A 22,120-nucleotide genomic window follows, 5' to 3' on the forward strand; every position below is an offset into this window, starting at 1 on the left:
AACATTCCCCGGGAATCCGGAAGCAGCCCCACAGCGACACCTACAGGCAAACAGCTCCAACTGCGCCCCTTGTTTGCTTGCATTCCCTGATCCATCCAGCAGGGGCCGCGCGAGAGCAAGCAAAAGAACATTCCCCGGGAATCCGGAAGCAGCCCTGGGATATTTTTGCAAACAGGCTTTTTTTGCAAACAGGAGCTTGCATTTTCATTGCTGTTTTTTTCTTGATTTCCTTTTTCACTCAGCCGCCATGGCTGCACTGGTCAAGGCAGGGCTCTCCCTAGAAAGCAATGCAAACAACAGCAGCAGCAGGGTCAGTTTCTTAGGGTCCCGGTTGCCCCCCGAAGTGGAAGCCATGGCTAGAAGCCTACGAGAAGTGAGCAAAGAGACCTTCCGGAAGATCCTCAAAGGTAAGCACAATGCACACACACAGACACTGTTGCATCTGCACTGCACAGTTAATGCAGTTTGGCAACGCTTGAACTGCCATGGTTGCATGCCATTGGGTCCTGGGAGTTGTAGTTGCACCAGGGCATCATCCTTCTCTGTCAAACTACAACTCCCATCATCCCATACATAGCACTGAGACAAAGCAGTTCCAAGTGGGCTCAAAATGCATTCATTGCATTGAGCCTTAAGTGAGCAGAAGAGGGTGCACCACACAGGCCTGTATCAACAGTATTGTATTATATTATAGGATATATATATATATATATATATAGGGCTTTAATATATTCCATATATATGATATAATATATCATAGGTTTGAATAGATTATGTTACATTATATATTAATATATATAATATCATATATTGTACATATTAATATTATATATATATTATATATATATATATATATTAAAAGTTTTAATATATTATATGTAATATAATATATTGTAATTTTGGCTTTATTATATATAATCTATAATATAGTATATCATAGGTTTGAATGGATTATGTTACATTATACATTAATATATAAAATATGATATATTGTACATACTAATATATTTTATATATATTAAAGGTTTTAATATATGTAATATAATATATTGTATTATTGGCTTTATTATATATATAATCTATAATATAATCATAGGTTTGAATAGATTATGTTACATTATATATTAATATATATATAATATATTGTACGTACTAATATATTCATTATATATATATATATATATAAAGTTTTAATATATTATATGCAATAAAATATATTGTATTATTGGCTTTCTTATATATATAATCTATAATATAATATATCATAGGTTTGAATATATAAAATAATATATGAATATATATTATATATTGTGAGTATTAAAACATTCATTATGTTATATTTACAATATTATATATAGATAGATAGATCAGTGGTTCTCAACCTTTGTAATGCCACGACCCCTTTGTATAGTTCCTCATGTTGTGATGACCCCCAACCATAACATTATTTTCATTGTTACGTCATAACTGTAATTTTGCTCCTGTTGTGAATTGCACTGTAAATATCTGATATTCAGGATGTATTTTCATTCACTGGACCAAATTTGGCACAAATACCCATTATGCCCATCCCCATCAGTATCCAAATTTGGGCATATTGGGTATTTGTACCAAATTTGGATACTGATGGGGATGGGGGGATTGATTTTGTCCTTTGGGAGTTGTAGTTGCTGGGGTTTATAGTTCACCTACAATCAAAGAGCATTTCAAACTCCACCAACAATGGAATTGAACCAAACTTGGCACACAGAACTCCCATGACCAACAGAAAATACTCAAAGGGTTGGTGGGCATTGACCTTGAGTTTGAGAGTTGTAGTTCACCTACATCCAGAGAGCACTGTGGACTCAAACCATGATGGATTGTTTGCGTCCACAAACTTGCCACGGATCCTCAACATGCCCAAATGTGAACACTGGTGGAGTTTGGGGAAAATAGACCTTGATATTTGTGAGTTGGAGTTGCTGGGATTTATAGTTCACCTGCAATCAAAGAGCATTCTGAACCTCACCAACAATAGAATTGGGCCAAACTTCCCACACAGAACCCACCATGACTAGGTTGAGAAACACTGAGATAGATAGATAGATAGTACTATTAAATTATACTATGTATATATGTAATATTAAAGGTTTTAAAGGAGGGTTATAGGATTGCAGTCTTAGTTCTGAAAAGCACAGAACTGTGAAATATTTGACACTTTCCAAGGCCCACAATGAAGGGAAATATACTGTGTTGTCCTTCTCTCCCAATGACAATAAAGGAAGTCGTTCTCGCAAACATCTTATTGTTATCGTATGTATCGCATCCATTTGTTTGCTCTGCAATGTAACTGGAAGACGGACAGAAAGCAATCCACTTGCTAGCTTTGGCAACTATTTAAAATACTTTCCATCAATAAGAATGTTTGGTTCAAAGTATGAAAAATTGTTGCAAATGTTGGCTAGTTTTATACTTTGTCCAATAAAAATATTTATATTCTATGTGCATTGTGTATCTTACATATTTTTTAATCCCAATGATAGAATCATAGAATCAAAGAGTTGGGAGAGACCTCATGGGCCATCCAGTCCAACCCCATTCTGCCAAGAAGCAGGAATATTGCATTCAAATCACCCCTGACAGATGGCCATCCAGCCTCTGCTTAAAAGCTTCCAAAGAAGGAGCCTCCACCACACTCCGGGGCAGAGAGTTCCACTGCTGAACGGCTCTCACAGTCAGGAAGTTCTTCCTCATGTTCAGATGGAATCTCCTCTCTTGTAGTTTGAAGCCACTGGATGGGTCTATTGTGAGGAGCCAACTATTTTGGATTGCAATACCCATCATTTCAAGGGCATGATGGGAGTTGCAGTCATAGAATCATAGAATCAAAGAGTTGGAAGAGACCTCGTGGGCCATCCAGTCCACCCCCATTCTGGCAAGAAGCAGGAATATTGCATTCAAATCACCCCTGACAGATGGCCATCCAGCCTCTGTTTCAAAGCTTCCAAAGAAAGAGCCTCCACCACACTCCGGGGCAGAGAGTTCCACTGCTGAACGGCTCTCACAGTCAGGAAGTTCTTCCTAATGTTCAGATGGAATCTCCTCTCTTGTAGTTTGAAGCCATTGTTCCATTGCGTCCTAGTCTCCAGGGAAGCAGAAAACAAGCTTGCTCCCTCCTCCTCCCTGTGGCTTCCTCTCACATATTTATACATGGCCCTCACCATATCTCCTCTCAGCCTTCTCTTCTTCAGGCTAAACATGCCCAGTTCCCTAAGCCGCTCCTCATAGGGCTTGTTCTCCAGACCCCTGATCATTTTAGTCGCCCTCCTCTGGACACATCCCAGCTTAGAGTCAATATCTCTCTTGAATTGTGGTGTCCAGAATTGGACACAATATTCCAGATGTGGTCTAACCAAAGCAGAATAGAGCATGGGGAGCATGACTTCCCTAGATCTAGACACTATGCTCCTAAGGAAGTAATGCTACCCCTCTATTCTGCTTTGGTTAGACCACATCTGGAATATTGTGTCCAATTCTGGGCACCACAATTCAAGAGAGATTTTGACAAGCTGGAATGTGTCCAGAGGAGGGCGACTAAAATGATCAGGGGTCTGGAGAACAAAACGCACAACACATATTTAATGTTAGCTTATATAATGTATTGGTTATGATTTAGTTTGATAAAAGATACATATTAAAATGTATTTCTATAAAATACAGTATTAAGTACACAGTTTAAGAGCAGCCATATGAATGTGTTGTGCATTTTGTTGCAGGGTTAGAAGAGTAAATACACACAACACCCTTGCCAAGCAGGCACATTAATTGAATCCTATCATGGCTTCCTCCAGCTTCACAATGGGACGGACTGTTTCAAAGGCAAGCAATTAGTTCCAATCCAAAACACTGCAGAGTCTTGGTCATGGTTAGCAGAGATTTCGTAGCACAGCCTTTGACCTTGTATAGCAGCTCACCAGCTTGAATAAACACACTTGAGCTCAGGCTTTCATCCAGACTTCTTTAGAGGTTTATTCTTCAGTTACTGTTGCATATAACACTCACATGATGAGGACGGATGGTGGATTATAGATGCAGAGAGAGCAAGTACATGGCAAAGAGGAAGCACACATATCTAGATTGCTATGTACACATATCTGCTAGGCTTGGGCGATCCAGTTCGTTAATTTCGTAATTCGTTATTGATTCGTATTTAAATTAGCTTACGATCCAATATCGAGCCATGCAGGAATAGTGTGAGGAGTAATTAAGAATCAAAACATTTTTTCCAATTTTCGTAATTATTTCGTAATTATTTCATAATTAACCCAAAATTTCTCATTACTTTATTTTTCATACCCTCACTCTATGCCACAGCAATGTGTTGCCAAGTACAGCTAGAATATAATATAATATAATATAATATAATATAATATAATATAGGAGCTCCCAGTGGCGCAGTGGGTTAAAGCACTGAGCTGCTGAGCTTGTTGATCGAAAGGTCGCAGGTTCGATTCCGGGGAGCGGCGTGAGCTTCCGCTGTCAGCCCTAGCTTCTGCCAACCTAGCAGTTCAAAAACATGCAAATGTGAGTAGATCAATAGGTCTTCCCGCTCCAGCGGGAAGGTAACGGCGCTCCATGCAGTCATGCTGGCCACATGACCTTGGAGGTGTCTACGGACAACGCTGGCTCTTCGGCTTAGAAATGGAGATGAGCACCACACCCCAGAGTCAGACATGACTGGACTTAATGTCAGGGGACTGCCTTTACCTTTAATATAATATAATATTATAATAATATAATATATATTATATATTATATTATTATAATACTATTAGATTATAGTATTGTATATTATATTGTATATTATATTACTATATTATTATTATATTATATTATAATTGTATATTATACTAAAATATATTGTAATATAATATACAATAATATAATATAATAATAATATAATAATATAATATAATATACAATAATATAATAATAATATAATATAATATAGTTGTTGTTTGTTTTATCACACCAACAGCCAACAACAGAGGGAGAGGGAAGCTTCAGAAGTTCCCCCTGTCCCATTTGGAGGTTTTTTTAGCATATTGCGCAATCGTGTCCGCCATTAACTAATCAATTCGTAATTTACGAAATTTCAGAAATTTTGAAATCTTAAATTTCGGAAGTCCTCAGAATTTCGGAAGTCCTCAGAATTTCGAAACGCTAGCGCACCCTAGAAACGAAACGAGTTTGGAACCAATTTTTTTCTTGATTGCCCAAGCCTAATATTATCTGCCATTCCCATTCCAGGGATCACAGGAAATGACTTAACTGTGAACACATGTGCATTAGAATGGTATTTTTCCACACACTGGAGATCCATGCAATGCAGTCTTCCTCTTTTGCAATTGCATCCTTTCTAGTGTGTTGTGCCTTCTCCTGATATTTCCCTTCTTTCTTGCTCAACAGTCACAGTGAGTGCCTTGGAAGGGAAGGACTGCAAGGAGTCGGTCAGGACGATTGCCGAGAGCACAGGACTCTCCGACGAGCAGCTCGCCGTCCTCATCTCCGGCATGTATACGCTCCTCCGGGAAGCATTAAGGCTCCCCGCTTCCTCTCTCAAGCAAGAAGTGAGTCCAAAGCCCCAAACGGCGCTCAACATACCGTGTGAGGAAGTCGCCTAAATCCACCTTCCATAACTTGGATGCTTCCAGAGGTTTTGCACTCGCATCATTTCCGATATCCAAGCTCTTTGGAGTTCATGATCAAAATGAATGAGCGCTGTGTTGTCAATTGCATTCGTGGCTGGAATCACTGGGTTGCTGTGAGGTCTCCGAGCTATATGGCCATGTTCGAGTAGCATTCTCTCCTGGCATTTCACCTGCATCTACGGCTAATGGCATCTTCAGAAGTCTGTTGGAAGTGAGGCAAGCAGTGTGTGTGTGTGTGTGTGTGTGTGTGTGTGTGTATACACGCACACATACATACATACACATACTTAAATAGACAAGGGTTCTTTCTCCCACCCTGAATATTATTCCACAGATATGTGTGTGTGTGTGTATACACACACACACATGCACATACACATACAAACATACACATACTTAAATAGACAAGGGTTCTTTCTCCCACCCTGAATATTATTCCACAGATGTGTGTGTGTGTGTATGTATACACACACACAGATATACACACACACATGCATAACACATACTTAAATAGACAAGGGTTCTTTCTCCCACCCTGAATATTATTCCACAGATGTGTGTGTGTGTGTGTGTATGTATACACACACACACATATATACACACACATACATACACATACTTAAATAGACAAGGGTTCTTTTTCCTATCCTGAATATTATTCCACAGATATGTGTGTGTGTGTGTATATATACACATACATATATACATGCTTACACATACATACATATCTGTGGAATAATATTCAGGGTGGGAGAAAGAACCCTTGTCTGTTTGAGGCAAGTGTAAATGTTGCAATGAGCATTTGCGTAGCCATGAAGCTGAAAAGTCAATCAGTGATGGTGTCTGCATAGAGGTAGCCTACCTGTTGTTGTCTGGAGGCACCCTCTGCTTGGGAGGTGTTCGCTGGCCCTTAATTATAAACTGTGGAATAATGTCCAGGGTGGGAGGAATAACCCTTGTCCATTTGAAGCAAGTGTAAAAGTTACAATTAGCGAGCTTGAATTAGCATTGATAATAACAAGGAGAAAAAAACATGAAAATGAACACAACAGAATCAAGACAATGATTAATGAACACAACTCAGAAGCAGGGGAACTCCAGACAGCAAACAAGCAAGGGCCAGTGAACACCTCCCAAACAGAGGGTGCCTCCAGGCAACAACAGCCAGGCTAACTCTATGCAGATACCCTCACTGATTGACTTTGCAGTCTTCATGGCTCCTCAGTACGATTCAAGCTTGCAGACTGCAACATCCAGACTTGCTTTAAACAGTCAAGGGTTCTTTCTCCCACACGGGACATTATTCCACAAGTATGTGTATATGTGTGTGTATACACACACACACCACTTGCTTCTGAAGAACCATTAGCCACAGATGCAGGCAAAACGCCAGGAGGGAATGCTGCTGGAACATGGCCATGCAGTCCAGAAAAACTTACAACAACCCAGTGATTCTTTGACAATACATTTATATTTATTTTGATAGGCAATTTCAAGGCAAATAACCAGGATTTCTGACAATTTGTTTGAGATCCTAGAAGGATGTAGTTCATCGCTCTATGTATCTCTATCCACACATACGCATGTTGCGTATTTATAAGTAAAACTAGCCGTTCCCTGCCATGCATTGCTGTGGCCCAGTCTGGTGATCTGGAAAACAAAGTAATGAGAAAGTGTTGGTTTCTCATATATGTCATGTCTTTCTGCTTGTGGGTAAACAGTATTTCTTGCTGTTTCTTTGACAGTGTGGATGTGGAGAGTGTCTGGTTTGCCCACCCTAGAACATGTAACATATCATTGTCCTTCTTTAGGGGTCCCTTTCACATCTATGATATTGCATCTGTCATATACATATATGCGTGTCTGTGAATGGCTGGATGGCCCTTTGTCAGGAGGGCTTTGATTATGTTTTCTTGCCCTGGTGAAGGGAGTTGGACTGGATGGTCTTAAGGCAGAATTTCTCAAACTGGAAAGACCCGGGGGGGGGGGGGTCACCAAGGGAGTGTCAAAAGGATCACCAAAGACCCCGCCACACAGTATTTTCTGTTAGTCATGTGTGGGATGTTTGGCCCAATTCCATCACTGATGGGGTTCGGAATGCTCCTTGATTGTAGGTGAACTATAAATCCCAGTAATGACAACTCCCAAATGTCAAGGTCTATTTCCCCCAAGCTCCATCTGTGTTTATATTTGGGCATATTGAGTATTCCTGCCAAGTTTGGTTGAGATCCATCATTGTTTGAGTCCACAGTGCTCTCTGGATGTAGGTGAACTACAACTCCAAAACTCAAGGTCAATGCCCACCAAACCCTTCTAGTGTTTTCTGCTTTCTCTGGCTTTGAACCCAACTGTGCCCATTATAATTTGCCACCAACTCCTGTTTTCCTTGTTACTTCACAAATCGGTTTAATGGTTGAACAACTTCAGAGGTTGGACAACAACTCCCAGAATGCTCTACATTTCAGGGAATTATAGGCCCCAGAAGGAATTTTCTCCAACTCTGGCCTTATTCGCTACTAAAATGGAAAGTTATTATTCATAGTGTTTACTCTGGTAAAGATGTATAGCGCAATGTTTCTCAACCTGGGGTCAGGACCCCTAAGGGGGGTTGCAAAGGGGGTTTCAGAGGGGTTGTCAAAAACCATCAGAAAACACATATTTCTGATGGTCTCAGTAACATTTTTGGCAGAGAAGGTTGAAGATCTCTCTGCCCATTCTCTTCCTTTTTGGTGTTGGTGAACTACAACTCCCAGAATTCAAAAACAGCCCCTCCCCAACTCCACCAGTATTCAATGTTGGCCATGTAGGTAGCGTGCCAAGTTTGGTGCAGATCCATTGTGGGCTGGGTTCAGAATGCTCTTTGATTGTAGGTGAACTATAAATCCTAGCAACTACAACTCCCAAATGCCAAAGTCTAGTTTCCCCAAACTCGACCAGTGTTCACATTTGGGCATATTGAGTATTCGTGCCAAGTTTGGTCCAGATCCATCATTGTTTGAGTCCACAGTGCTCCTCTGGATATAGATGAACTACAACTCCCAAACTCAAGGTCAATGTCCACCAAACCCTTCTAGTGTTTTCTGTTGGTCATGGGAGTCCTGTGTGCCAAGTTTGGTTCAATTCCATCGTTGGTAGAGTTCAGAATGCTCTTTGATTGCAGGTGAACTATAAATCCCAGCAACTACAACTCCCAAATGACAAAATCATAATTTTTTGAGTGATGGTCACTCCTTGTGTTGTGAGACGTTTTGTTACCAAATTTGGTGTGATTTCGTTCATTGGTTCTTTTGTTTTTAAGGTACTCACTATATATATATAGATAGATAGATGAGTTGGCCAAATAGTTTGGGCTTCTGCAAAATAAAAGTGAGCTGTATCGGAAGTGACTTTAAAACACGCGCATGTCAACAGTCTTAAGGGGATGATGGGATTAAGCATTGCCCTCGCGATGGGAAATCATATGGTGTGAAAGGACTTAAGCCTGTGGATCAAGGATTTCCCTTTTTGGCCAGAGTGGATGGCTGGGGTGGCTTTCTGTTTGCAAACAAGACTCATGAAAGCAATTCATGGATTCATCGTTGAGCCTGGACCCCCAGGTTTCAGCGGTGACCAGGGGAGCATTCGCACAGCTCAGGCTCGTGCGCCAGCTGCGCCCGTACCTTGGGAAGTCTGACTTGGCCACGGTAGTACACACTCTGGTCACATCCCGCCTTGACTACTGCAACGCTCTCTACGTGGGGCTGCCCTTGAAGATGGCCCGGAAGCTCCAGCTAGTCCAGCGCGCGGCAGCCATGTTACTAACAGGAGCAGGACGCAGGGAGCACACAACGACCTTGTTGTCCCAGCTCCACTGGCTGCCGATCTGCTACCGGACCCAATTCAAGGTGCTGGTGTTGGCCTACAAAGCCCTAAACGGTTCCGGCCCAAAATACCTATCTGACCGCATCTCGGCCTATGAGCCCACAAGGACCTTGAGATCGTCTGGGGAGGCCCTTCTCTCGATCCCGCCTGCCTCACAGGCACGCCTGGCGGGGACGAGGGATAGGGCCTTCTCAGTGGTGGCCCCCCGGCTGTGGAACACTCTCCCTGTAGACATCAGACAGGCGCCCTCCCTTATGACATTCCGCAGGAGACTAAAGACGTGGTTGTTTGAGAAGGCGTTTGACTAAGTGCTACAACAAATTGGCAATGATGAGTGGAACGGAACATGGATAACGAGATTGGATTGTGATTCTATGATGAGACGTCGCGAATGATTTAGTGTAATGGTATTAATAGTGATGTTGTTATTGTTGTTTATGATATTGCTTTCATTGTAAATTGTCTTTTTATATGTTGTACACCGCCGTGAGTCGCCCTAGGGCTGAGAACGGCGGTCAACAAATGCAGTAAATAAATAAATAAAATAAATAAATAAAGTAGTGGATCCTTTTGAGTGCTCACACCATGACATACGTCTTCCAGAAGGCAGGTATTTCCCAGGACACTTTTTGAATATCCCAAATATTTGGGAGAAACCGGGCACAATTCAAAGTGCTGGCCTTAGCCTATAAAGCCCTAATCCAATATTTCTCAACCTTCCTAATGCTGTGACCCCTTAATACAGTTCCTCATGTTGTGGTGACCCCCAACCATCACATTCTTTTGCTACTTCATAACTGTAATTTTGCTCCTGTTATGAAACATAATTTGGGAGTTGTAGTTGTTGGGATTTATGGTTCATCTACAATCAAAGAGTATTCCGAACTCCACCAACGATGGAATTGAACCAAACTTGGCACACAGAACTCCCATGACCAACATGGGCATTGATGGACATTGACCTTGACTTTGGGAGTTGTAGTTCACCTACAGAGAGTACTATGGACTCAAACAATGATGGATCTGGACCAAACTTGGCACGAATACTCAGTGTGCTAAATGTGAACACTGGTGGAGTGTAGGCCTTGACATTTGGGAGTTGGAGTTGCTGGGATTTATAGTTCACCTACAATCAAAAAGCATTTTGAACCCCACCAATGATAGAATTGGGTCAAACCTCCCACACAAAACCCCCCATGAACAACAGAAAATGCTGTGTTTTCTGATGGTCTTTGGTGACCCCTCTGGCACCTCCTGGCAACCCCTCCAGGGGTCCTGACCCCCAGGTTGAGAAACACTGCCCTAAACAGTTCTGGCCCAACTTACCTGTCCGAACGCATCTCCTCCTATGAACCGGCTAGGGCATTAAGATCATCTGGGGAGGCCATGCTCTCGGTCCCGCCTGCATCACAGGCACGCCTGGCGGGGACGAGAGACAGGGCCTTCTCAGTGGTGGCCCCTTGGCTGTGGAACACCCTTCCTACAGATATTAGATCAGCCCCCTCCCTATTGGCATTTCGGAGGAAAGTGAAGACCTGGTTGTTTGAGCAGGCATTTGAATAGGCAGTGTAATGAATATAGGAATACGGAACAACAGATGATCAGATTGGATCTTGATTCTACTTTGAGACGCTAATGAGATGTTATATTGATGATTAACTGTTGATTATGTTATTGTTTTAATTGTTTTTAACTGTTTTTATGATGTTGAGCATTGAATTTTGCTATTGTTAACCACTTTGAGTCGCCCAAGGGCTGAGAAAACGTTATATAAATGAAGTATTTATTTATTTATTAGTTATTTACTTTGCTTCTATACCGCAGTATCTCAAGCCCGAAGGCGACTCACAGCGGTTCGCAAACAGTAAAAACAGTAGAAACAGCAGTGGTTCCATACAACATATAACAATCATCCAAGCGTAGTCCAGGTTCGCCGTCCATTGTTCCATTCCTATATTCCATTACCAGATTGCACTAAATTACTCAAACGCCTGCACAAACATCCAGGTCTTCACCTTTTTGCGGAATACCATTAGAGATGGTGCTAGTCTAATGTCCGTAGGAAGGGCGTTCCACAGCCGAGGAGCCACCACCGAGAAGTAAATAAATAAACCACCGAGAAGTAAATAAATAAACTTCAGAAACATGGCTTTAATTCTGCTTTTTCCCCCTTTTATTCTCTCCACAGGTCTTTCGAGAAGACTTAAAGGAGCTTAGGTATGTCTGCTTTGTATTGATTTGTTGCTTCTCTCGTTGTGGTGCGCTGTTTTGGGCTTAAACTTTTGTTTTATTTGCCTTTGGTTTATTTTTGTGTTGTATTGTGTGTTTATTTTTATGTGTTTTATGCCACAAGTAAGCCACGTGTAACCCCTAGTCCCTTCAGGGAGACGGAGGCAGGGTACAAAAATAAAGTTGTTGTTGTTGTTTGCTTCGTTGTTGAACGAAGAACCTGTCAGGATACTGTTAGCATCCCACAGAATATCTCAGCCCCCTTTTACTCTTAGTGTGATTAAAAACGCAAAAAATACACATGACTCTGTTGCTTTAAGTAGAAAAGAAAATGTAAATTCACTGTAGTTCAGTGATACAAAGAAAAACAGAAGAGTTGTTCTTCTCAGCAATGAATAACAAACAATATCTCCAGTGAGTTTTTTCTTTTGGTCGTGTCAGGAGTGACTTGAGAAACTGCAAGTCACTTTTGTTGTGAGAGAATTGGCCGTCCGCAAGGACGTTGCCCAGGGGACGCCCGGATGAATTGATGTTTTTATCATCCTTGTGGGAAGCTTCTCTCATGTCCCCGCATGAGGAGCTGGAGCTGATAGAGGGAGCTCATCCACCTCTCCCCGGATTCGAACCTGCGACCTGTCGGTCTTCAGTCCTGCCGGCACAGGGGTTTAACCCACTGCGCCTCCGGGGGCTCCTATCTCAGTGAGTCATCTTCCTCAAATGACAACATGCAAACAGATAGCAAATAATACAGTCTCTCTACTTTCTTATCAGTAGAATATCCTTATCTTGCCATAAATAAGCAGTTTTCCTTGGCACTCCAAACGGATTCAGCTTCAGGATGCTGCGTAACCTCTCCCAGCAACATCCAACTGCTTCAGCTCTGTTGAGCCATCAAGCTAAGTCAAATGCAAAGCTCACAAACCTAGTGCCTTGTTACATGCAGAAGTTGATAACACACCCAATTAACTTGTAGCAACTGTAACAGAAATTGTTCTGATCCTCACTGCTACTTAGAAAAAGCCTATTGTAAACCTTTAGTAGCAACAGAACCTGCTTTGTGCATTACTGCTTTGAATCTCCTGGTGGAGAGAAAAGCAGGGTATAAATAAACATAAGTTGGGCAAACTTTTGAAACCAACCAACCAATGAGGATGCCTCTGAGCAATTTGTGAGGTTGACATTGATGTTGTTGTTCTGTTCGCTTCAATGGGTCCTTTTCTCTCTTTTTTAAGAATCCCAGAAGACTTCATTGTGGACTTTGCCACGGTGGCCTTTGGGAACAGGTTAGTAGCATTGACTTGTATTGTTTCCCACACCACTTTGTTGTTGTTGTTGTTGCTGCTGTTATGTTTATCTAAACCCTGCTTTTTCTCTCCACAAAGGAGATTCAATGCATCTTCCATTAAGAAGCATTTCAATACAATTTGAAATCTACAAACATGCAAACAGAATTAAATATTATGGGTTTAGGTGCAATGTGGCTAGAGGGAGAGATTGGCAAAAGGTCGGCGGTTTGAGTTTGGGGAGTGGGGTGAGCTCCCGTCTGACAGCTCCAGCTCCCCATACAGGGACACAAGAGAAGCCTCTAACAAGGCTGGTAATACATCAAAAACACCCATTGGGCTCAAAAGAGCTTTGAGAGCATTAATACAACATTGCAACACAGATCAGCTCCAACTCAATTACAATAAAACCAAAATCATGGCTTTCGCTAATAGGCCCAGGACTTACTCTTGGAGCATAGATGGTCATAAAATTGAACAAGTTACATCCTTCAAATATCTAGGTGTAGTTTTCCAATCTAATGGTAGCAGAAGAGCTCATGGGGATCAAGTATCCAACACCGCGCAGGGGAGCTCAATTGCCATTCTTAAATATCTCAGGACAAGAGGGGGCCACTTCACACCGGCAGCGCTCAAGCTGTTTGAAGCCAAGCCATTAGCCCAACTCTTGTATGGTGCTCAGCTGGGCCCCTTCCCCAGTTTTGCCCCATTAGAGGTGGTTCAGTCCAAGTTTCTGAGATCGGCCTTGCAGGTACCTAAATGTGTTTCTAATGCCACCCTGCGACTAGAGACGGGGTTTATGAGAGTGGAGGCCAGGGTGTGGGTGGCCATACTCAACCTCTGGCTCAGACTATCCCGTGCACCCTTTGGTCTTGCCCCACTAACCATGAAGGATGACTTCCAATCCACATGGAAGCAGGCGGTAGCATCCAAAATCTCCTCGTTGGGATTTTCTCCAGGTCTACTATTAGCTATGGATTACAATCAAGCCAAAGCACTTATTAAACAAGGTCTCACAGACACAGAGCGCCAACTAGATCTGGCCTCGGCTCCAAGCTTCCTTATCAGTGAAGACAGCAGATACCTTGCCTCCCCTATGGCATATTTAACATACTTAGAGGTTCCTATTCATCGAAGGGCTTTCACCCTGGCCCGATGCCACGCTCTCCCATCAGCTGTACTCGAAGGCCGCTACCGGAAGATCCCTTTCCCAAAGAGACTCTGCCCTTGTGACTCGGGTCATGTGGAAACAATAGAACATGTGCTCCTTCAGTGTCCGTTCTACAGGGATACCCGTGCCAGGCTTATCTTACCCCTGATAGACAAGCACCCAGGCCATTTAGGACAATTTTATACCTCCCTGCTACTTGCGGATACTAATTCAGCTACAACCTACAATGTCGCAAAGTTTTGTGCAGCAGCATACAAAATCCGCCAGGGAATGACTAGTCCCAAAAGTCAACTGTGTGTCCAGTAATCGTCTTCCCTGAATCTACAATTTGGTAATGGATCTGGACATTGTATGTTTTTACCCTGTTTCCCCTTCTACTCCCTCACCCATATTGTGTTTTTAGTAGTTGTATTTATATTTTTAATGTACCAAACATGCCAGGTTTGTAAGGAAATGTGACACTATTTCCTGTGCTGGTCAATGACCGAAATAAATGTTTTGATTTGATTTGATACATCAAAAACATCTGGGCATCCCCTGGGCAACACCCTTGTAGACGGCCAATTCTCCAATTTCCAACAGACCTCACAACTTCTGAGGATGCCTGCCATAGATGCAGGCAAAACGTCAGGAGAGAATGCTTCTGGAACATGGCCATACAGCCCAGAAAACTCACAACAACCCAGTGATTCCAGCCATGAAAGCCTTTGACAATACATTGGCCAATTCTCTCACACCAGAAGCGACTTGCACTTTCTCAAGTTGCTCCTGGCATGAAAAAAAGGAAGACATGTGTTAGGGAGAGGTGTGGAGAAGAACAAAGAAGGACACAAAGAAGAAGAAGAAGAAGAAGAAGGAAACGTGCTTTCCTGTACTGGCAGTTGCTCATATTTTCTGGCCATATTTTCTTAGGCATCTTAGGTGTCTTTTAAAGCTGGGAAATAGGCAGAAAAGATCAGAGGAAAAGAATAACTCATTATTCCTGCACTTCGCATTCCTGACTGTATTGACAAAGCTGAGGAGGAGTCAAAGTTGTCTTCCAATGAATGACTCTTCCTGGTAAAAGAATGTGGTGATTCTCAAAAGCCTTACATTTACATCTATTTTCATGCTATATTTCTGCATTTTTTCTCCCCCAACAGGCGACCAACTCTTGACGCTGCCTTGCAAAACCAATCCAGCAAGCTGCCCAGAATTGAAGACCTCAAATGGAGAGTGGATGTGGCCATTTCTTCCAGGTAGAATAATAATAATAATAATAATAATAATAATAATAATAATAATTTTATTCCTTACCCTCCTCTCCTCGTAGAATCATAGAATCCTAGAATCAAAGAGTTGGAAGAGACCTCCTGGGCCATCCAGTCCAACCCCATTCTGCCAAGAAGCAGGAATATTGCATTCAAATCACCCCTGACAGATGGCCATCCAGCTTCTTTTTAAAAGCTTCCAAAGAAGGAGCCTCCACCACACTCCGCGGCAGAGAGTTCCACTGCTGAACAGCTCTCACAGTCAGGAAGTTCTTCCTAATGTTCAAATGGAATCTCCTCTCTTGTAGTTTGAAGCCATTGTTCCGCGTCCTAGTCGTAGCTCGAATCATATACTGGGATTCACAAATATCCATAAACAAGATAGCATGAATCCAAGGCAGGCAATCTATACCATACATGAACAAACTTAGAAACTTGAAAACATGAATTCCAAGAACATAGGCCCAAAAATTGAGAGCTGTTCACTTGAATACAGTGTTGCTCTCACCAAGAATTGTACCAGCAGGAACCACTTTTAGAAGGCCTCATCCCTCCCATAACATCATTCCGCATACACCTGCTTTTCCTCTCCTTATCTCTAATTCTTTGGGAAAAGCGAGTCTGTCTCTATTGCATGCTCTGTCTCTGCAATTCCAAGTGCCTTGACCTAAACCAGGGGTCCCCAAACTTTTTAAACAGACGGCCGGGTCACAGTCACTCAAACTGTTGGAGGGCCGGATTATAATTTTTTTAAAAAAAAAACATGAATGAATTCCTATCCACACCACACATATCTTATTTGTAGTGCAAAAAACACTTTAAATAATAAAATAATTAAAATGAAGAACTATTTAAACAAATATAAACTTAGCAGTTTAGAATAACATGCAAAATGTGAGTAGATCAATAGATACCGCTCCAGTAGGAAAGTAACGGCACTCCATGCAGTCATGCCGGCCACACGACCTTGGAGGTGTCTATGGGCAACACCGGCTCTTCGGCTTAGAAATGGAGATGAGCAGCAGAGTCCCAGAGTCTCACCCTTCTCCACAGCCCGCGGGCCGGATAGATGCCCTCGGGGGGGGCGGATCCGGCCCGCGGGCCGTAGTTTGGGGACCCCTGACCTAAATAAACATTTGTCTCCTCCACCTCTTTCAGCCTGCACTTCTGGCAGGTTCCCATGAAAACTAATATCCTTTCGCCGGTCTCGTGGGAACTGCCAGGAGCTTCCAAAACAACTCACTCTAGGCCCCTTCTGTCATCCCCTGGGCCCTCTGAATCTATCCGAGCATCCCTTTCCTCATCTTCTGAGTAATTCTTGGGTTCTGTATTACATTTTGGGGGTTTGTTTGGGTTTTATGTTGTTGTTGTTGTGTCAGGAGCAACTTGAGAAACTGCAAGTCGCTTCTGGTGTGAGAGAATTGGCTGTCTCCAAGGACGTTGCCCAGGGGACGCCCAGATGATTTGATGTTTTTATCATCCTTGTGGGAGGCTTCTCTCACGTCCCTGCATGAGGAGCTGGAGCTGATAGAGGGAGCTCATCCGCCTCTCCTCGGATTCGAACCTGCGACCTGTCGGTCTTCAGTTCTGCCGGCACAGGGTTTGAACCCACTGCGCCACCGGGGGGGGGGGTTGTTTTTTCATGTCAGAAGTGACTTGAGAAATTGCAAGTTGCTTCTGGTATGAGAGAATTGCCGAGGGGACACCTGGATGTCTTACCCTGCTGTGGGAGACTTCTCTCATGGCCCTGCATGGGAAGTTGGAGCTGAAAGAAGGGAGCTCACCCTGCTTCCTGAATTCAAACCGTCGACCTTCAGGTCAGCAGTTCAGCCAGCACATCCTGGAAAGAGAGAGATGCACTGATAAGTGTCGCCTTCAGCATTTCTTCCTATTGTTGCTTTGTATTGTTGAAGGCTTTTCTGGCCGGAATCACTGGGTTGTTGTAGGTTTTTCCAGGCTATTTGGCCATGTTCTGGAGGCAATTTTTCTCCTGATATTTCGCCTGCATCTGTGGCAAGCATCCTCAGAAGTAGTGAGGTCTGTTGGAAGTAGGAAAAATGGGTTTATATATCTGCGGAATGACCAGGGTGGGACAAAGGACTCTTGCCTGCTGGGGCTAGCTGTGAATGTGATTTGCATTCAATGGCTTGGAAGTGCCTGGGGGGAATCTTTTGTTGAGAGTGATTTTATGTGCCTGTTTGTTTCCCCTCTGTAGTTTTGCTGTTGTAATTTTTGGGTTTATTGTTGCTTTCTTAAACAGGTACAGAGCAGAGGTTGGAAATGTTCATAGGATGGGTAAAACCAGAGTTTGCTGAGCATTGAGTCTTCCTCCTGCCTCTCAATTATACTCTTGTCCTGATAATGTTTGTGCGATTGCTTTCAGTTCGTTGGCTCGTGCCTTGCAGCCGTCCATTCTGATGCAGATGAAGCTCTCCGATGGATCGGCCCATCGCTTTGAAGTAAGCGGGTTTTGGATGCTAATCAGACACCAAAAGAGACTTGGCATTAATACAGGGTTAGTCAAAACGCATAGGCCAAACATCCATACAATTGTATGTATGTTTGGCCTATGCATTTTGACTAACCCTGTATTATTTTCAAAAAAGATAGTGAATCGCTATTTCAAGCTTTGGAAGCCATTCGTTTTCACCAAACCTTGACCTTTTGGAGACTTCCGCACAGATTAAAAAGCCTCCCAATGGTCATTATTGCCATTTCCAGGATCGAAGCACCATTGCTGTAACTAAACAACAACAACAACAACAACAACAACAACAACAACAACATAATAATAATAATAATAATTTATTTTGTTGGCAAAATGGCACTATCCAGATCCAAGAGGGGAAGGTATACACATTATTGTTGTTGTTGTTATTGTTATATTTATACCCCACTTTATCTGTCCTGCAGGATACTCGAAGCCGCTCAACATAAAAGCATCAGCATACATTTTCAAATATACCAATATGCAAACATTAAAACAGGATTAAATATAAACAGCGTATTGTTGAAGGATTTCATGGCCAGAATCACTGGGTTGCTGTGAGTTTTCCGGGCTTTGTGGCCATATTCCAGAAGCATTCTCTCCTGACATTTCACCCACATCTATGGCAGGCATCCTCAGAGTTTGAAGGCTCTATTGGAAACTAGGCAAGTGAGGTTTATATATCTGTGGAATGATGTCCATGGCAGGAGAAAGAACTCTTGTCTGCTTGAGGCAAGTGTGAGTGATGCAACTGGCCACCTTGATTAGCATTGAATGGCCTTGCAGCTTCAAAGCCTGGCTGCTTCCTGCCTGGGGGAATCCTTTGTTTGAAGGTGTTAGCTGGCCCTGATTGTTTCCTGTCTGGAATTCCCCTGTTTTCTGAATGTCCTGATTCTGAAGTTTTTTAATACTGGGAGCCAGATCACAACCTCTAATATTGCCTGCCATAGATGTGGGCGAAAGGTTAGGAGAGAATGCCTCTGGAACATAGCTAGGCAGCCCAGAAAACTTAACAGCAACCCAGTGATTCTGGCCATGAAAACCTTCGACAACACTTATATTTTATTATTCTTATAATTTATTGCTTTTTATTGTGTTTATTTTATTATTATTATATTTTATTACATATTTTATCATTTATTATTATTATTATATTTTATTACTTTTATTTTATTATGTATACATTTTATTTTATTATGTATATTATTATTATGCATATTATTATTATCATTTAGTCCTGAGTTGTTTTACTTAAGGTAAAGGTAAAGGTAGTGCAGTCCAGTCATGTCTGACTCTGGGGTGTGGTGCTCATCTCCATTTCTAAGCCGAAGAGCCGGCGTTGTCCATAGACACCTCCAAGGTCATGTGGCCGGCATGACTGCATGGAGCGCCCTTACCTTCCCACCGGAGCGGTACCTATTGATCTACTCACATTTGCATGTTTTTGAACTGCTAGGTTGGCAGAAGCTAGGGCTGACAGCGGAAGCTCACGCCGCTCCCCGGAATCGAACCTGCGACCTTTCGGTCAACAAGCTCAGCAGTTCAGTGCTTTAACCCACTGCGCCACCGGGGGCTCTTTACTTACTGTATTAATATTGTCAATATAGTCCTATAGTATAGTACGGAGTATTGTATTAGTAACCACGTTTTTAATAGTGACTCTCAAGCATCCAGAAACGATGCTGGTTAATGGAGAGTCTCTTGTGTGTGTGTGTGTGTGTGTGTGTGTGTGTATATATATATATATATATATATATATATATTCCTAACTTCTGTGAATATGATCCCTTTCGTATTCCAGGTGCCGGTGTCAAAATTTCAAGAATTACGGTACAACGTTGCTCTGATCCTGAAGGAGATGAACGACTTGGAGAAAAGGAGCGTTCTCAAGATTCAGGATTGACCCAGAAAAGCAAAAACCACCAAACCCAAAAGGCCAAGCCAAGCAAGGAGCTCCTGTTTCGAAATGCAATGCATTGTAATGTTGTCTGTAAATATTTCCAACTTTGGAATGTGTTTTCTTACTTGATCTTTATTATTATTATTATTTAATCCCACCTATAAATCACGATCGGCGTTATCATCCTTGCCGACAATCTCTTCTTTTGTTATGATTCATCCCAACGTTTCAAAAATAGATGCCGAGAAGCCCTTTCCAAATGATTCATCCCCTTAAAGCGGAGCATTCGTGAGCGACTGAGAAGGAAAGAGGTGGAAGAATTGGGTTTTGGAGCCAAAGACCTAACTCCGAAAATACTGTGCAAAATGATATCAAGGTGCATTTGAGGGAGAAATCAGGAAATGTCCCAAATTGCAACTTTCGGGACCTTTCTGTTAATTTGGAACAGGCAGAAAGGAGCAGCTTACTTACTTACTTACTTAGGCAATCCCTCGTTGTCTGAGTAGGATAATCCTCCAGGGTGGGTCCGTAGGTGTCGCAGCTCAGGATCAATTCACCTTGCTCAGAACACCTCCACACACCAAGGTTATTCTGCTTTGGTTAGACCACATCTGGAATATTGTGTCCAATTCTGGGCACCACAATTCAAGAGAGATATTGACAAGCTGGAATGTGTCCAGAGGAGGGCGACTAAAATGATAAAAGGTCTGGAAAACAAGCCCTATGAGGAGCGGCTTAAGGAGCTGGGCATGTTTAGCCTGAAGAAGAGAAGGCTGAGAGGAGATATGATGATAGCCATGGATAAATATGTGAGAGGAAGCCACAGGGAGGAGGGAGCAAGCTTCCTTTCTGCTTCCCTGGAGACTAGGACGCAATGGAAGAATGGCTTCAAACTACAAGAGAGAAGATTCCATCTGAACATGAGGAAGAACTTCCTGACTGTGAGAGCCGTTCAGCAGTGGAACTCTCTGCCCCGGAGTGTGGTAGAGGCTCCTTCTTTGGAAGCTTTTAAGCAGAGGCTGGATGGCCATCTGTCAGGGGTGATTTGAATGCAATATTCCTGCTTCTTGGCAGAATGGGGTTGGACTGGATGGCCCAGGAGGTCTCTTCCAACTCTTTGATTCTAGGATTCTATGATTCTATGTTGTAGGTTTTGCAGTTTACTGAAGAAAAAGCAAAATCATAAAAATAGAAATAAGGTTGCAAAAGTTCAAAAGCCAAAACAGAGTCTTAAATGCAAAGCCAAAATTTCCAAGGTCCAAAGGCAAATAACATGAACTATAATCCACAAGCATTGCATCTATGTCAGCACGACAAAGTTCCCAGAAAGCAAGATCAAAACCAAAGTCCCAAAGAGCCAAAAGCTTTCCCCAATAGCCGAGGCAATTCCAGAGAAGTTAACAGGGTGTAAGCAAAGTTGAACTGACAAAAGGTTGACTTCAATCAGATCGTTAAATATGTTTTCCTAGCATGAAAGTATTGTGTTGACCTTGAACTTCCCGTTTGTTAGCATGCCGAGCACTTCGGCGTACCCTTAATTGCAAACGGTCCTCCCTAAGCAAATTCCCATCTGCCAACCTAGCAGTTCAAACACATGCAAATGTGAGTAGATCAATAGGTACAACTCCGGTGGGAAGGTAAGGGCGCTCCATGCAGTCATGCCAGTGGCCACATAACCTTGGAGGCGTCTATGGACAATGCCGGCTCTTCGGCTTAGAAATGGAGATGAGTTGGACACGACTGGACTTCATGCCAGGGGAAAACCTTTACCTTACCTAACACTTTCAAACCAGGAACAGAACTTTATTTATTTATTTACAGCATTTATATTCCGCCCTTCTCAACCTGAAGGGGACTCAGGGCGGATCACAGAACACATACACGGCGGTACCTATTGATCTACTCACATTTGCATGTTTTTGAACTGCTAGGTTGGCAGAAGCTGGGTCTAACAGCAGAAGCTCACCCGCTCCCCAGATTCAAACCACTGACCTTTCAATCAACAAGTTCAGCATCTCAGCGGTTTAACCTGCTGTGCCACTGGGGGCTCCAATAGAGGCATATGTACCAACGATTGAATTGAACCCTACCAACGATTGAATTGGGCCAAACTTCCCACACAGAACTTCCGTGACCAACAGAAAATACTGTGTTTTCTGATGGTCTTTGGTGACCCCTCTGACACCCCCTTGTGACCCCTCCAGGGGTCCCGACCCCCAGGTTGAGAAACACTGGCTTAGGTGGA

General features: G+C 42.7%; 1 protein-coding gene across 2 annotated transcripts; it reads left to right on the forward strand.

The window, feature by feature from the left end:
* The first annotated feature begins 111 nt into the window (after positions 1–111).
* Positions 112–20,055, forward strand: COMMD5 (COMM domain containing 5). Of its 2 annotated transcripts, XM_060756010.2 has the most exons (7): positions 113–407; positions 5,452–5,612; positions 11,743–11,771; positions 13,016–13,066; positions 15,380–15,475; positions 17,871–17,946; positions 19,777–20,055. In XM_060756010.2, exons 1-7 carry the CDS (start codon positions 248–250, stop codon positions 19,876–19,878), a joined length of 675 nt encoding a protein of 224 aa, XP_060611993.2. In that variant the 5' UTR covers positions 113–247; the 3' UTR covers positions 19,879–20,055. The 2 variants fall into 2 exon arrangements, with proteins under 2 accessions (XP_060611994.2, XP_060611993.2); XM_060756011.2 differs by lacking the exon at positions 13,016–13,066 and having other exon boundaries at positions 112–407.
* Positions 20,056–22,120: the final 2,065 nt, after the last annotated feature.

Source organism: Anolis sagrei, chromosome 10 (assembly GCF_037176765.1).
Source record: "Anolis sagrei isolate rAnoSag1 chromosome 10, rAnoSag1.mat, whole genome shotgun sequence".
Taxonomy (NCBI): domain Eukaryota; kingdom Metazoa; phylum Chordata; class Lepidosauria; order Squamata; family Dactyloidae; genus Anolis; species Anolis sagrei.

Coding starts and splice junctions, on each gene's coding strand:
- COMMD5 (XM_060756010.2), top strand. CDS start 248: ATGGCTGCACTGGTCAAGGCAGGGCTCTCCCTAGAAAGCAATGCAAAC. Junction 5,613..11,742: donor CTTCCTCTCTCAAGCAAGAA/GTGAGTCCAAAG, acceptor TTCTCTCCACAG/GTCTTTCGAGAAGACTTAAA. Junction 13,067..15,379: donor ACGGTGGCCTTTGGGAACAG/GTTAGTAGCATT, acceptor CTCCCCCAACAG/GCGACCAACTCTTGACGCTG.